Source organism: Rhineura floridana, chromosome 7, assembly GCF_030035675.1.
Source record: "Rhineura floridana isolate rRhiFlo1 chromosome 7, rRhiFlo1.hap2, whole genome shotgun sequence".
Lineage (NCBI taxonomy): Eukaryota > Metazoa > Chordata > Lepidosauria > Squamata > Rhineuridae > Rhineura > Rhineura floridana.
In genome coordinates this window covers 7,972,111-7,989,276 of record NC_084486.1, presented here as the reverse complement: position 1 = coordinate 7,989,276, position 17,166 = coordinate 7,972,111, and the positions used below count along the sequence as shown (strand labels likewise).

Here is a 17,166-nt window from a genome sequence, read left to right as displayed (position 1 = left end):
GCTTTACAAGCCAAGAAGGACAAGGGTGGAGAGGACACATTGCTGGCCATATCGTTGCAAGCATCTTGTCAACATCATCAGGCTGCATCAACTGAAACTGATCTCAAGAAGTTCCAGCAGATCTTGCACTGGACACCTCACTGGGGATTACAGTAGATGTGATGGGACATCAAGATTGCTACGCATGCAAGCAACTTTACCTCTACTAAGGACTGGTGTACAAAGCTACATTCAAGTCACAGAACTAAGACAGACATCATTGTGCAGTAGTCTATGCTCCTTAATGCTGGGATACTTTGAAGCAGCCTAAATAACCCCATTGTGCAATTTACACTGTGGAAAATACAGCACTCTGCTCAGAGCATCACAGGCTATTCTGGCCCTTTAAGGCAGCATAGCTGTAAGTCTGCACTTCATTTATACCCAGGTGAGATTGAAGCGGCTCAGACAATGCTGCAAGTAGAGTTACCAGCTTGCAACCTAGGTAACTATATGCCTTGTCACTTTATGGAATCATAGAATTGGAAGGGGCCTATAAGGCCATCGAGTCCAGCCCCCTGCTCAGTGCAGGAATCTCATAGCACGTTCTACACCAGTCAGAAGAGACAGTACTGGAATGGATGGACAAATGGCCTATAAATGAGAAAGAGGAAGTCTATAGAATGAAAAGCACAGATCTGAGGGAATTGGACAGGTCTGAGAGGAAGAGAGGCTTTGAAAGCTAGAGTCAAATAAAGAATGGACAAATTACAAAGTGTTTTTTGGGGGGAGGGGGGACTCACACAGATGGGTTTGCCAACTGGCTAGAAAAAAATAGCTTGGCTTATTCTTGTGCTTTTAAAAGCAGCTTGAACTGCAGGATTTAGCAGGTGAAGTTTTTCACAGCATGTACAGTATCAGTTGTTGTCTAGAGAAGCGCAGATAGCAGCAATGGCCCAGAATACTTTCTACAAGCTCAGGTTTGTATATCAGCTGCAGCAAAACCTGACCATAGTTACCCATGCCCTAATTACCAGCAAACTGGACTACTGTAATGAGCTTTTTGTAGGGCTGCCTTTGATGGAGAAATTCCACAGGCTGCAGTTTGTGCAAAATTCAGCAACATGTATGCCAGAAAGTCTGAAGATACAGTACCGTATTTGGACTATTTACATTAGCTACAAATCAAAGTGTTGTTCTTAACCTTTCAGCCCCTAATGGGACCACCTTCACCCGTATTATCCTGCTGATACACTAAAATCTGCTTCAGGCACCCTTTGCATGTGCCAGCCTTTGAGATTAGTTAGATTGGTTCAGTTCTGTTGTTTAATGCCTTCAAGTCGACTACGACTTATGGTGACCTTACGAATCAACGATCTCCAACAGCATCTCTCATGAACCACCCTGTTCAGATCTTGTAAGTTCAGGTCTGTGGCTTCCTTTATGGAATCAATCCATCTCTTGCTTCGCCGCCTTCTTTTTCTACTCCCCTCTGTTTTTCCCAGCATTATTATCTTTTCTAGTGAATCATGTCTTCTCATGATGTGTCCAAAGTAGGATAACCTCAGTTCCATCATTTTAGCTTCTAATGGTAGTTCTAGTTTAATTTGTTCTAACACCCAATTATTTGTCTGTTTTGCAGTCCATGGTATGCGCAAAGCTCTCCTCCAACACCACATTTCACATGAGTTCATTTTTCTCTTACCCGCTTTTTTCACTGTCCAACTTTCACATCCATACATAGAGATCAGAATACCATGGTCTGAATGATCCTGACTTTAGGGTTCAGTGATATATCTTTGCATTTGAGGACCTTTTCTAGTTCCCCCACAGCTGCCCTACCCAGTCCTAGCCTTCTTCTGATTCCTGGACTATTGTCTCCATTTTGGTTAATAACTGTTATTATTGATAATCCTTGACAAGTTCAATGTCCTCATTGTCAACTTTAAAATTGCATAAATCTTCTGTTGACATTACTTTAGTCTTTTTGATGTTCAGCTGTAGTCCTGCTTTTGTGCTTTCCTCTGTAACTTTCATCAGCATTGTTTTAAATCATTACTGGTTTCTGCTACTGGTATGGTATCGTCTGCATATCTTAAATTATTGATATTTCTCCCACCAATTTTCACACCTCCTTCATCTTGGTCCAATCCCACTTTCCATATATGTTCTGTGTATAGATTAAATAAATAGGGTGATAAAATACACCCCTGTCTCACACCCTTTCCGATGAGGAACCAATTGGTTTCTCCATATTCTGTCCTTAGGTTATAGAGTATAGGTTATGCATCAGGACAAGCAGATGCTGTGGCACCCCCATTTCTTTTAAAGCATTCCATAGTTTTTCACAATCTACACAGTCAAAGGCTTTGCTGTAATCTATAAAGCACAGGGTGATTTTCTTCTGAAATTCCTTGGTCCATTCCATTATCCAACGTATGTTTGCGATATGATCTCTGGTGCCTCTTCCCTTTCTAAATCCAGCTTGGACGTCTGGCATTTCTTGCTCCACGTATGGTAAGAGCCTTTTGTTGTAGAATCTTGAACGTTACTTTACTTGCATGGGATATTAAGGCAATAGTTCGGTAATTACTGCATTCTCTGGGATCCCCTTTCTTTGGAAGTGGGATATATATTGAACGCTTCCAGTCTGTGGGCCATTGTTTAGTTTTCCATATTTCTTGACAATTTTTTGTCAAAATTTGGACAGATTCAGTCTCAGTAGCATGTAGCAACTCTATTGGTATGCCATCTATTCCTGATGATTTGTTTCTTCCAAGAATTTTAAGAGCAGCTTTCACCTCACATTCTAAAATTTCTGGTTCTTCATCATACAGTTCCTCCGTGAATGAATCTGTCATCCTTGCATCTCTTTTGTAGAGTTCTTCAGTGTATTGCTTCCATCTTCCTTTTATTTCATCTCGGTCAGTCAGTGTGTTCCCCTGTGGATTATTCAACATCCCTATTCATGGTTTAAATTTCCCTTTCATTTCTCTAATCTTTTGGAATAGGGCTCTTGTTCTTCCCGTTTTGTTGTCTTCTTCTATTTCTATACAAACACTATTGTAATAGTTTTCTTTGTGTCTACGTACTAGTCGCTGTATTGTTGCATTTAGGGTTCTGACCTTGTTTCTATCTCCTTTTGGTTTTGCTTTCCTTCTCTCTTTAACCATTTTAAGAGTTTCTTCAGTCATCCATTGAGGTCTTTCTCTCTTTTTAACTAGAGGTATTATCTTTTTGCATTCTTCCCTGATAATGTCCTTACTTCACTCCATAGTTGTTCTGGTTCTCTGTTAACTAAATTTAAAGCCTTATTTGATCTTTATATTCTTCTGGGATGTTATTTAAATTGTATTTTGGCATTATGATTGATTTGTTGTTCTTTAGCTTTACTCTGATTTTTAATACAACCAATTCATTATCTGTACCACAGTCTGCTCCTCGTCTTGTTTTCGCAGAAAATATGGAACTTCTCCATCTTCTGCTACCAGTTATATAAGCAATTTGATTCCTATATTGACCATTTGGTGATGTCCACGTGTACAGTTGTCTTTTCGGTTGCTCAAAAAATGTGTTCGCAAGAAACAAATTATTGGCTTCATAGAATTCAGTAAGTTTTTCTCCTGCTTCATTGCTATCTCCTAAGCCCCATTTCCCCACAATTCCTAGTTCTTCTCTGTTCCCTACTTTCGCATTCCAGTCTCCCATGATTATCAGCACATCTCGGTTTGGTGTGTGATCAATTTCTTCCTGTACTTCTGTGTAAAATCTCTCCAATTCCTCTTCTTCTGTGTTTGCTGTTAGAGCATAGACTTGGATGATGGTTATGTTAATAGGTTTCCTGTTTAATCTCATTGATATCACTTGCTCAGACCTTGCGTTGTAGCTCCTAATTGCTTTTTCTACATCACTTCTCACTATTAAAGCAGCCTCATTTCTTCTTAATTTCTCGTTTCCTGTATAAAATATTTTGTAGTTGCCTGATTGAAAATGTCCCATTCCCGTCCATTTTAATTCATTCACGCCAAGTATTGTAATGTTGATGCATTCCATTACTTGCTTGACAATTTCTAATTTTCCCTGGTTCATGTTTCTCACATTCCATGTTCCTATTGTGTGCATCATACAACTCCGGAATCTCCTTTCGCATCTGTGCGCATCAGCCTCTGGGCTTCCTTTCAGCTTTGACCCAGCTGCGTCATTACTCACAGCGCTACTCGTACTTGTCCTTTGTTCTTCCACAGTAGCTTGGTGAGTGCCTTCTGACCTGGGGGTCTCATCTTCCAGCACTATCTCGTGTTGCATTTTGGATACTCTGTTCATAGGGTTTTGTGGTTTACCATTGCCTTCCTCTGAGTTTGGATGCATCTTAGTATGGTATCTCAGCTTTGACCATTCCGCCTTGGGTGCCCCTGCTAGGAGTGTAGCCTCTTGGTCTAGACTCCTGACAGCATTGCTCTCAGCTTCTTCAACACTCTCAAATCACCTCATCACATTAAGGTGTGCATCCTAGTTCTAGGCAGCTGCAATTTCCTTTATCAACCCAGCAAGGTTCTCCATGGTCTTCTATCTATAGATGACTTTGTGTAGAACTGAATGGTAAGGTATATAGTGTTTATCCAAAACACTACCAGCTTCCATCCTGAGATCTTCAAACACAGAGCAGGAGAAAGCCTCAGCCCAAAATCGTGGAGAAAGTAGCCCATGCTGCATGAGATAACTACTTATATATAAAGCCACTCCTTATCTCCTTAAGCTGCCCTTTCAAGTAAGTTCACAAAAGATCCGAACCATAGTTATTTATGGCAAATAATCTGCCAGGGGAAAAAAGAACCGAGTCTCTTCCAGTTTACAACAAACATTCCTTCCTGGTTGCTTCAAGATCATTTTTGTTTGCCACAGTTAACTGGTCAAGTTGCTAATGACAAGTTTGCCATAAGCCGTTTTACTGAAAACCTTAGTTCCATTTACACAACAAGGCTCAGCCTTCACATGTACAATAAACATGCATACAGTGTATGGTAGCCAGCACCACAACCATCATACACGCATTTGTGGGCACATCCCCAGCATTCATAAGTACATAGGCAGTCTCTATATGATGAGGAACCTGACTGCCTACATATGGGATGATCATATACATATCAGATGTATGGGTTTGGCACAGACATGTTGCAGACATGTCCATGAATGTGTTTATGGGGTTGGGGATAGTGGCAAAGCCCACATGCGTGCTTGGTTGTACACATAAAGGCCAATCCCTGTTATGTGAACACTCAAGGCAAAACACAAATAGAAAAGCAAAAAAAAAGCAAAACTGAGATAAAGATTAACAGCACAATCCTATGCATACAGTGCTTTGCAAAATCATACAGAATATAATTACAGTGTACCATTTGTAATTCAGCAGTATGAGAGCATTGGTCAGGGGTCTGAGGACTTTTGCAAGGCACTGTATTTACTTCAAAGCAAGTTCCTTTGTGTTCAACGGAGCTGATTCTCAAACAAGTGATCATAGATTTGCAGTTTAATTCAAGTTGAAGCTCAGCTTAAGGACCTGTTAAAAATTCATATTTAACATTTTTTAGAGTGAATTACTTCACTGATTAGATATGAAGCCACAAATTGGATGAATATTCATAAGAACATAAGAAGAGCCTGCTGGATCAGGCCAGTGGCCCATCTAGTCCAGCATCCTGTTCTCACAGTGGCCAACCAGGTGCCTGGGGGAAGCCCGCAAGCAGGACCCGAGTGCAAGAACACTCTCCCCTCCTGAGGCTTCCAGCAACTGGTTTTCAGAAGCATGCTGCCTCTGACTAGGGTGGCAGAGCACAGCCATCATGGCTAGTAGCCATTGATAGCCCTGTCCTCCATGAATTTCTCTAATCTTCTTTTAAAGCCATCGAAGCTAGTGGCCATTACTGCATCTTGTGGGAGCAAGTTTGAAGATTGGCGTTACATTTGCCACTTTCCAGTCCTCAGGCACGGAGGAGGACCTGAGGGACAAGTTACATATTTTAGTTAACAGATCAACAATTTCACATTTGAGTTCTTTGAGAACTCTTGGGTGGATGCTGTCAGCTCTTCACTGAGACAGCAGTGTCGGTGGGGGTGCAGGCAGGGCTGGAGATTCCTTGGTAATTGCCAGGCCGTAAGTCCTCAGCCGGCAGCTTGGCTATAAATCTGCCAGGCTAGCAAGGAGGAAGCAAGATAAGGGCAGAGGCCGTTCAAAGCTTACGTGCCAAGCCAGAAATCCAGAAGAGATGTCAGTGAAGGTCCGGGTCTAGTTTGCCGAGAGATCAGACCAAGTCAAGGTTCAGGGGATAGGAAGACACACAGTGGTCTGCCCCAGTGAGCAGTCTCGCCGCCACATTTTGCACCAGCTGCAGCTTCCAGACCAACCTCAAGGGCAGCCCCACATAGACCGCATTACAGTAATCCAGCCTGGAGGTTACCAATGTGTGGACAACAGTGGTCAGGCTATCCCGGTCCAGAAATGATGCGTTGACCAAACCCTGGATCCACTCAGTCAGACCCCCTCGGCAAGCTTTAATAAGCCAAGAAGGACAAGGGTCAAGAGAACACGTTGCTGGCCGCATCATTACAAGCACCTTGTGTACATCATCAGGCTGCATCAAGTAAAACTGTACCCAAGAAGTTGCAGCAGACGTTGCACTGGACACCTCATTGGGGACTACAGTAGATGTGGAGGGGGTATCAAGACTGCTATCGAGGCGAGCAATTTTACCCTCAAAGTGCCTTGCAAACAATTCATAGTGGTTCTCCGAAGGGTCTATGACTCCATTTCCTGGTATTGATGTCAACAGACCCCTGACAATACGGAAAAGCTCCACTGGATGGCTACTTGAGGATGCGATGGAGGCAGAGAAGTGGGCCTTCTTTGCCACCTCCACTGCCACACAGTAGGCACAGTTATGATGTTTTACTCGTGCCCAATCAGCCTCACAGCACGTCTTTCGCCACTTGCGCTCTAGCCATCATCCAGCCTGTTTCATTGCCCTTATCTCACTGGTGTACTAAGGTGCAAGCTGGGCTTCACAGTGCCGGAGAGGGCGCTCGGGGGCAACCGTGTAGAGAGCCCGACACGCCTCGCTGTTCCACAGCATGACAAGGACTTCAACAGGGTCACCTGCTCTATCTACTGGGAACTCCCCCAGGGCATTCAGGAATCCTATGGATTCCATTAGGCTCTAGGGGCAGACCATCTTAATCTGTCCACCACCCCCCTGCAGGGGAGGATCAGAGCCATAAGTCTAAACTTCACCAGGAAGTGATCTGACTATGACAATGGGGTGACATCCACCCCCTATCTCCAGACCACCCCTTCTTCCATCTGGAGCAAAAACCAAGTCGAAGGTGTGTCCTGCCCTATGTGTCAATAACAACTTGAGACAACCCCATGGTCATCATGGAGGCCATGAAGTCCTGAGCCAGAACACTAGAGGCAGCCTCAGCATGGATATTGAAATCACCCTGCACTATCGTTCTGGGCTCCCCCAATGCCACAGCCGAGATGACCTCCACCAGCTCGGTCAGAGAAGCTGCCAGGCAGCAGGGTGGACGGTACACCAGCAGCAACCCTAGTTTACTGTCTCCTCGGCCCAACACCAGGTGCAGACCCTCACAGCCAGCTCCAAGACAGAATGGTTTCCTGGTGACAGAGATGGAAGTTCTGTAGACCACAGCAACTCCTTCCCCCCCCCTCCGTCCCTGCAGCCTGTGCTGGTGCTGCACCAAGTATCCAGGTGGGCAAAGTTCAGTCAGATCAACTCCTCCAAGCTCACCCACCCAGGTCTCGGTAATGCACACCAAATCAGCACCTTCATCCACAATCAAGTCATGGATGAGAGTGGTCTTATTGTGTACCGATCTGGCGTTAACCAACAACACACACAGTCCAGTGGGCACAGCAGATGAGCAATGAGGAACCCATCCATGAGAGGAGTGGCAGCAAGGAACAAGGCACAGATAGCTTTGTCCTCGTCTTCTATGGTAATTCACCACATCCCCATGGCTATATTTCCCTCTACCCGTGATCACTGAAATTGGGGTGGCATCACCCATGTTCCTCTGTACTAAGACTCCTCCTAAACACCTAATATGGGCCCAACATGAGCCCACCAACAAAGCCTGCCGGAGCGAATTATCCCAGTAGACCTCTGCAAGGATTGGGAACAGTCACACCCATTCAAACTTTTTCACACAGGGCCCATCTGTCTCACACCCAAGGAGGGCCAGCTTTCTGCCAGTTACAGACTCTCACTCTGAAGGCATCTGGTGACTTTCTCCTATCATTCAGTTCACTGCACAGGCTCCCACTATGTGCAAGAACTACACATGCACCACACGCCCTCCCCACCACCAGTCTCCTCTAGACTGGTTTAACATCAAAAAAAAGAAGTAATAGAAGGGGGGTAGTGCCCTTGTCCTCGGGGCTCCCCAAGGGGCAACTGTGATGTTCCTATATTAATGTATATATGGTAAGTGTTGTTGTTTTAGAAGATACATGGTAAGTGGAGTGAAAGAGGGGGAGTGAATGGGCAGTAGAATGCGAGATGATTGGCTAAGTGTTTAAAATGGCTGAATGTATAAAAGGAAGAGTGAGAGTGGAATCTGGGGGGGAGAAGAGAAAGAGTGGATTGCTTGGTGGGGTTTAGAGAGTTGTTTACCAGGAGGGAGGTGGAGTTCGGATTAGTATTGAGTAAAACCATATGCTTATGTGCCGTAAGAAGAAATCTTGTTAATCTTGTTAGCTTTGTTAGCTTTAATAAATACTTAATTTGGTTTACCAAAGGCCTGATCCTTGGCTGGGGTTTCACAGACCAGAAGGGAGGGTAAGGTAATGACCAAGGCTGAAGGGGAACTGTAACAAATGGTGGCAGCGGTGAAGAGAATAACAATACCAGTATTCAGAGTCTCTGGGAATACTAGTATTGGGATGTTACTGGTGGTTGCCTAGTAGGGGGATCTGTTGAGATCTGTGCTAGAGCAGATAGGTAAACCATAAGAGAGTGCGGTCCGGACTGGTGGAGTCCCTGGTGGTGCCTAGAGACAGGCAGTAACCACGAGCAGGTAGGAACCTGACAGGGAGAGCCAGGGAAGGACGCATCACATGTGGTGGCAGTAGCGGTGGGATACGAACAACAGAGAATCCAGATACGAATACTAGAGAATCCAGAACAGTGGTGTGGCAAACAGAAATAACAAAACAAGATTTCTTGTGAGAGTGACTGGCAAAGAGTGTGTGGCAAAGAGTGAGTGAACTCAAACACCATGGCTGAATACATAAAAATGAAAAGAGAGGAGCTGGTGGAGAAGTGCATAACATTCAATTTACCTCACGAGGGTAAAGGGGTAGATGAATTGAGGGTAGCACTTATAGGATTTGCTACTGCAGAGATTGAAGATGGAAGCTGAGAGATTGAGGATGGAAGGTGCAGAGAAGGAAAAACAGAGGGAGTTGGAAATTGAGAGAATGAGATTGGGGTTTGAGGAAAGGGAGAAGCAACGAGCATTGGATGCTGAATTACAAGTAGAAAAGTTAAAATTTGATAGAGAGAAATTTCACTCTGAGGAGACAAGGAAAGACAGAGATGGAGCAAAAATAAAAATTACTCCAAAGGACTTTGCTGTCTATGAGCCTGGTCAAGATCCTCAAATTTACCTCATTACCTTTGAAAAAGCAGCTCAGTTGTGGGGGCTACCTGAAGATAAATACATGCAGTATTTATCAAACCTGATTAAAGGGGGAATTGGCTGAGGTATACCAATATTTCCCCTCAGACAGGCCCGTCACCTATGCTGAATTCAAAGAAGCAGTGTTTAAAAGATTCAGACTGGGGCCTGATTATTTTAGAAAGCTTTTCAGAAACTGCCAGATACAAACAGGGAGGTCTTTCGTGGAACTGGGAGCAAAGTTGATGGATATATTTGGAAAGTGGATGAGTAGTGCAAAAGCTCAGTTTGTGGAGGAGGTGAAAAACCTCATGATATTGGATCAATTATACCATCAGTTACCACCAGAAATAAGGCTCCTTGTCAAAGACCGTTCCCCTACATCGGTGCAGGAGGCTGCAGAGATGGCGGATCACTTCGCCTCCAATAGAACTGGCTGAGTGGGGAAAACATCAAGAAAGTTTAAACCCAGACCATATAGTGCTGGCAGAAGGGATGTGGTACCACAGCGAGTGAGTCCTCCATTAAAATCTGAAGGGCACAGGACACCCCAGAGTGAATCTGTGTACCCTAAAAGTGAGGAGAAATTATGCTACAAATGTGGTAGACCAGGGCACCTACGTTTTCAATGTGAGGTTGCCAACCCCATTAGTAATCCTGCTCAGACAAGGGCAGTGAAAACAGAGCCCAAGGCTTTAGAAGCAGCGAAAAAGGTTCAGTTTTGCCAGATAAACTGGACAGAAGTAACAGACCTTGATTCAAGTCTGAGAGAGGAAGTGAGTGTACAAGGGGCAACTTATTGGGCATTGCTTGACACTGGTGCCGCTCAGACGTTACTGAGGCCAGATTTAATAAAATCTGAAGAAATATTACCTCAGGAAACAGTGACTATCCAAGGAGTGAGGGGTCAACCAGAGAGTTTGCCTGTGGCCCTAGTGAAAATGGAATGGAGAGGCCGAAAGGGCCAATATAAAGTTGGTATTAATGCCCAGCAACAAGAACCAGTAATACTGGGAAGAGATGTTATGGGGGCACAGGGGAAAATATATGTAGTGACCAGACAGCAAATTGGCAGAGAAAAAGAAGCCATATTAAGGGGGGCTGAAACAAACAGGGTGGAATCTGTTAACCAGCCTCAGGTCACCATAGCAACCACTAGCAGGCCTGCTGAAGAAGACAAACTGTATCAAGTGGTCTCTGGGGAAGAAGCAGAGCAATTCAGGGAAGAGCTGCATAAAGATATCAGTTTGAAGCAGGTAAAGGAACAAGTCCTGACCCAACAGATTCCTTTCACTGACAAACTGAGGAATCAAGTTGTGTGTGAGAATGGGATTTTATATAGACTGTGGATGCCTGCTGAGAGAAAGGATGAATGTGAACCAGTGAAGCAATTGATAGTACCTAGCAAATACAGAACCAGATTGCTAGAGGTAGCCCACGATGTCCCATGTGCAGGACATCTGGGAATAAAAAAGACCAAGAGGAGATTGGCTGCACATTATTATTGGCCAAATATCTCCAAGGATGTAAAACAACATTGTCTATCTTGTGGAATATGCCAAAAGGTGGGAAAGAGTGGAGTAAAGACCAAGGCACCCTTAAAGCCCCTTCCTATAATTGGACAACCCTTTTATAGAGTGGGAATAGATTTGGTGGGCCCTTTTTCCAAACCCACAAGGCATGGCAAGAAATATCTAGTGGTGGTGGTGGATTTTGCCACCAGGTACCCAGACGCAGAAGCACTGAGATCTGTAGAAGCCCCTGTAGTGGCAGAGGCTTTATTAAAAAAATTTATGAGGCTGGGTTTCCCTCATGAAGTGCTGACGGATCAAGGCAGTGTATTCATGGGAGAAGTGATGCAATGTATGTGGAAATGTTGTGGTCTAAAACATCTAAAGACCACTACTTACCATCCCGCCACTAATGGGCTAACTGAGAGATTCAATGGAGTTTTGAAGGGCATGATAAGAAGCTATGTTCAAGATCACCCACAAGACTGGGATGAACGGTTGGGATGCTTCTTATTTGCATACAGAGAAGTCCCTCAGGAGTCAACAGGCTTCTCACCCTTTGAACTCATGTTCACTAGAAAAGTGAGGGGACCTTTGGAACTGCTAAAAAATTCATGGGAAGGAACTCTGGGAGAGTACAAAACTTCTGTAGTAGATTTTGTATTGGAATTCCGCAATAAATTAACATCAATGATGGAAGTAGTGAAAGAGAATTTGAGTCATGCACAGGAGAAGCAAAGTTACTGGTATGACAGAACAGCCAGAGAACGTGTGTATGATGTGGGAGATATGGTTATGGCGTTCATACCCAGGAAACATGACAAATTACAGGCTAACTGGGAAGGACCATATACCATCAGAGAAAGGCTTGACACAGTGACATATGTAATCACCACAGACCAATTAAACAAAAGCAAAGTGGTTCATGTAAATATGTTAAAGCCTTACCATACCAGGGATGCAAAGGTGTTGCAAGTTACCTTATTCCCTGAGGGAAGTGGGCCTGAACTTCCAGATTTGGTACATGAAAGCAAAGACAAAGGAGGAGTAGATCAAGTGGAATGGTCAGAAGAGATGAAGGAGGAAGTAAAAGAGGAGATTCTGAGAGTTTTGAAAACCTATAGGAATCTCTTTAGCAACAAACCTGGCCGAACCAGTATAGTTATACATTCCATTGATACTGGAGATCATGCCCCAATCAGATCTGTTCCGTACCGTGTGAATGGGAAAGTTTTGAATGAGATCAAAAAGGAGGTGGAAGAGATGCTGGAATTAGGAGTGATCAGGGAATCCATCAGTCCCTGGGCCTCAAGTATTGTCCTGGTTCCGAAAAAAGATGGAACGACCAGGTTTTGCATTGATTATCGGCTAATCAATAAAATTACTGTCCCAGATGCGTATCCTATGCCTAGGGTAGACGCTATGTTAGAGTTATTGGGGGCAGCAACCATTATCTCTACACTAGATCTCTGTAAAGGATTTTGGCAAATGGAACTAGACGAGCAATCCAGAGCCAAAACTGCCTTCAGTACACCAGATGGGTTATATGAGTTTGTGACCTTACCCATGGGACTAAGGAACTCACCAAGTTCATTTCAGAGGCTAATCAATACTGTGTTGCGAGGCATGTCAGATTTTGCAGTGGCCTATATCGATGACGTGGCCATTTTTAGCAAGTCGGTGCCTGAGCATGTCCAACACCTGACAACAGTATTGGAGGCCTTAAGAAAAGCAGGCCTCACAATAAAAGCTAAGAAATGCCAGTTTGGACTAAAGGAAGTAATCTATTTAGGACATAAGGTGGGGAGTGGGAAAATCACCCCCTTATGGAGCAAGGTGGAGGCGATACAAGCGTGGCCGATCCCCTTAACCAAAAAACAAGTAAGGGCATTTCTGGGTGTGGCTGGTTTTTATAGGAAGTTTGTGAGAAATTTTGGGGAAATAGCAACCCCCTTGCATGAATTAACAAAGAAGAAGTGTTCTGAGCGTGTGGTATGGACGGATGAATGTCAGAAGGCTTTTGATCTACTGAAGCAAGCCTTGTGCCAAGGACCCATATTAATAGCACCAGACTATGAGAAACCATTCATCGTAGCTACAGATGCGTCGGACCTCGCGCTGGGAGTCGTCTTGCTACAGGAGAGAGAAGGCACCAGACATCCAGTGGCGTACCTGAGTCGCAAGCTGACGCCGAGGGAGAAAAACTATTCGTCGGTCCAGAAGGAGTGCCTAGCGGTCGTGTGGGGACTGAACAAGTTGCGCCCATACGTGTGGGGATGAAGATTCACAGTGACTACAGATCATCGGGCCTTGTTATGGTTGCAGACTATGAAAAACCATAACACTATGCTGCAGAGGTGGTCCTGGGCCCTACAGGACTATCAAGTGGACTTCCAGTTCATAAAAGGCAAGGACAATGTACTGGCCGATGGACTTTCCAGGCAAGTGGCTGGGACTGCAGTGACGTGACCAGACAGAGGAACAAAGAAAGACATTTTCCCCATAGAGACTTTTATTTGTTAACGCGACGTATAAATCCTGGAACAGGAATAATACTCTGCTGTTGTTTAAGGGGGGGGGGAAATGTGATGTTCCTATATTAATGTATATATGGTAAGTGTTGTTGTTTTAGAAGATATATGGTAAGTGGAGTGAAAGAGGGGGAGTGAATGGGCAGTAGAATGCGAGATGATTGGCTGAGTGTTTAAAATGGCTGAATGTATAAAAGGAAGAGTGAGAGTGGAATTTGGGGGGGGAGAAGAGAAAGAGTGGATTGCTTGGTGGGGTTTAGAGAGTTGTTTACCAGGGGGGAGGTGGAGTTCGGATTAGTATTGAGTAAAACCATATGCTTATGTGCCTTAAGAAGAAATCTTGTTAATCTTGTTAGCTTTGTTATCTTTAATAAATACTTAATTTGGTTTACCAAAGGCCTGATCCTTGGCTGGAGTTTCACAGACCAAAAGGGAGGGTAAGGTAATGACCAAGGCTGAAGGGGAACTGTAACAAATGGTGGCAGCGGTGAAGAGAATAACAATACCAGTATTCAGAGTCTCTGGGAATACTAGTATTGGGACGTTACTGGTGGTTGCCTAGCATGGGGATCTGTTGAGATCTGTGCTAGAGCGGATAGGTAAACCATAAGAGAGTGCGGTCCGGACTGGTGGAGTCCCTGGTGGTGCCTAGAGACAGGCAGTAACCACGAGCAGGTAGGAACCTGCCAGGGAAGGACGCATCACAGCAACCCCCTTTGTCTCCGCTTCGGTGGCGACCCCACCGCCCAAGGGCAGCTGGGCTTTTATGCCTCCTGGCCCAGCCAGCAGCTGTTGCAAGAAGCTGCGAGATTAACTGCAGCCTCTCTCTGGAGCAAGGGCCTGGCAGGGGGTCCCAGTCCTTGCAGCACTTACCAGGGACTTCAGCTGTCTGGACAGACAGCAGCCCAAAGGAGCTAGTAGCAAGCACCTAGATGCCAGATACTCCCAGGGCAGGTCTTCTTCAGTCCCCTAGTGCTGCAGCTGTTGCTTAGCTGACGGGGGCATGGCTGATAAAGAGTTGTAGGCTAAATAGTTTATTTATTACATTTGTATCCCACCTTTCTTCCAAGGTGCTCAAGGTGGTGTACCTGGTTCTCCTCCCTCTCTATTTTATCCTCACAACAACCCTGTGAGGTAGGTTAGGCTGAAAGACTGTGACTGGCCCTAGGTCACCCAAGCTTCATGGCCGAGTGGGGCTTTGAACCCTGGTCTCCCAAGGTCCTATCCCAACACTATAACCACTATGCCATGAAGGGCACCAGGTCAAAAAAGGCTTTGTTAGAAAGAGGCAAATGCAGGTTCGCTACAGGAAGCTGTAGCCAGTTGGGTCCCCGAAAACAAGTTTATCTGTATAATGCACATATTTGTTTGTTGTAGGCACACGTTTTAGATGTACATTCAAGCACCTTCAGTGTGCCAACGGTAATGTATAAAGCCAAAACTCGTCACTTGTCAAGTCTACACTTGGTCCTGCCCCACCAAGCCTGCAACAAGACTATCTCGGCCCTGAATCTGCCTGTTTTCCCATTGTTATTTCTGCATCCTCGTGTGCCACAGTTCCAAAAAGTTCTCCAGAGCAGACCTTCAGGTATGTGCAGTTAGGCCGTGTGGAGTGAGCAAGTCACGACACACCCATGGCTTAACTGTCACATAATACTAATCAAATGGCACACACCACGAAGGCAGTCTCCTATTTCCCAGGCTTTGGCATTGTAGAAACAATAGACGTTTTTCCTCCTAATTTTACTGTGAAGTCAAACGTTCAAGAATAACGGCAGTGAGAGTTAGGAGGAAACAACCATCGGAACGGTTATTCCAACAACCAAGTAAATAATCTTAGCGTGCATAGTGTCTCGTTGAAGCTCATAGGATTTCTCTCCACGACTGCTCAGAAGCCAGTGGACTGTGCATTGCCTGTGCCAAACAAATCCAGCCTTTGAAGCTGAACTTTACCCCATCGAAATGACCAACTTCCAGAAAAATAAGGGGAAGGTCACTAAAAGCCATGTATTCTTCCCAATGGATGACCGCGTCCGATCGGGACGCGTGCTATCGCTTAGATTTGGGGCAACAAAATATCCCTCTCCTGTCCATCAGACAACACTGACTGATGTTGTCACACGTTTTCCACCATCCCATTCTCTAAGACTCCTGGACCGCATCTGGGTTTATCCAGGCGCGTCTTATCCACGACTAGTTCGATCCTCTCTCCCCCGCCGCCCCTTTTTGTGTGCTTGAAATAAGCGCAGCTGCCTTTTTTCTATTTTTCTCTCTTTACCTAAGTCGAACGGGCTCCAGCTTTTGCTTCTTAGCTTGCGGCTCCTCCTCTGCCATCTTCATGCTCGTCTAGCGGTCGCCCACAAGCAGCACCCAGAGTCTGTCTGTTTTTGCAGACGAGTTGCCCAGTTCCTTTCAGGGAAGCCGGGGGGGGGGGGGAGAGAGAGGTATGAGAGCAGGCATTGTAGCCTGTGCAGAATGCCTGATCCAGGAATTGACGGAATGTCCGAGCTTTGGGCTAAAAGGCTGAATGAGTTAGATTTTCAGACAAGGCGGCTTAATGCGGGGTGGGAGTGAGAAATGTAAGTCCTACTTTGCGGGCGAGGGGGGCTTCCTTGCAACGTTTGTAGTTAATAATAACACATTTTCTCTCACGCACTGCAAAGTTAACTGAGTTTCATACTCAGAAGCCAGGAAGTATCGTTTGCTTAGCACTAGGAAACATGCAAGACGGTTGGAACACCTCTAGGAAGAGAAGCGCCCGGGTCTTTTAGTTACGGTTTGCCTTTGGTACGGGCAATTGGCAAAGACGCCCTTGCCTGGGTGTGGCTAGAGGGAGGGCTGGGCCGTCGGAGGGCTTCGCAGCCATCTTCGCCAGCGTTGCAGCGGTGTTGCCGCCGCCTCTGCGTCTCCTACTCCTTTTCCTCGTAGAGTCAGACTCCCGCTTAGAGGGTGAGTTTGTGGAAATGACCGTATGTGAAGCGACTGGCTTAAAAACAGCACATTTTGGTCGGTTAGTGAGTGGTTGGGTTCATGGATGGTTCTGTCCTCCCTGGTCTTTGCCCGGGAGAGTCTTGAGTAGTGCCACCCAATGTCCTCCTTATCTCTTTCTCACGACATCTTAAGCAAGTATGATCAGATGGAGCTGCACGTAGTTAGGTTTTGTTTCAGTTGGAGGTGAAAGACTTAACTGATTAAGCTAAAACCCCTGCCCACTTCGCCTGCAATTCTAACCCCTCTTACTTGAGAGTAAGCCCCATGAATTCAGTTGGACTTAATTCTGAGTAGACTGGTTGTGCTCTAAATGACTATGGGTAGTGCTATCAAAAAATACTTTCTGGTTAGAAAAAGAAAAGATGCTGCATTTCTTACGGTTTCCGGGCTACTTACCTGATAATGCTAGGAACGTTGTTATTTCAAGGGATTCTTGCTAAAATCATCTGGTGGTATTA

General features: G+C 45.1%; 2 protein-coding genes across 4 annotated transcripts in view; one reads left to right on the top strand and one right to left on the bottom strand.

Annotated features, from left to right (window-relative positions):
- ADK (adenosine kinase) overlaps positions 1 to 16,143 on the bottom strand; it is a 466,326-nt gene extending 450,183 nt beyond the window's left edge. Inside the window, exon 1 of the mRNA XM_061634839.1 lies at positions 15,996 to 16,143. Within this exon, the coding sequence (XP_061490823.1) occupies positions 15,996 to 16,057 (62 nt within the window). The 5' untranslated portion in view covers positions 16,058 to 16,143. The remainder of the gene's footprint in view (positions 1 to 15,995) is intronic.
- AP3M1 (adaptor related protein complex 3 subunit mu 1) overlaps positions 1 to 17,166 on the top strand; it is a 49,088-nt gene that overhangs the window by 5,154 nt on the left and 26,768 nt on the right. The window contains exon 1 of one of the 3 annotated variants that reach the window (XM_061634843.1): positions 16,371 to 16,666. The exons of the other annotated variants lie outside the window; for them this stretch is intronic. The gene's annotated coding sequence lies outside the window, so the exon portion shown is untranslated. Of the gene's footprint in view, positions 1 to 16,370; positions 16,667 to 17,166 lie in introns of those variants that run through there. 3 annotated transcript variants of the gene reach the window in all.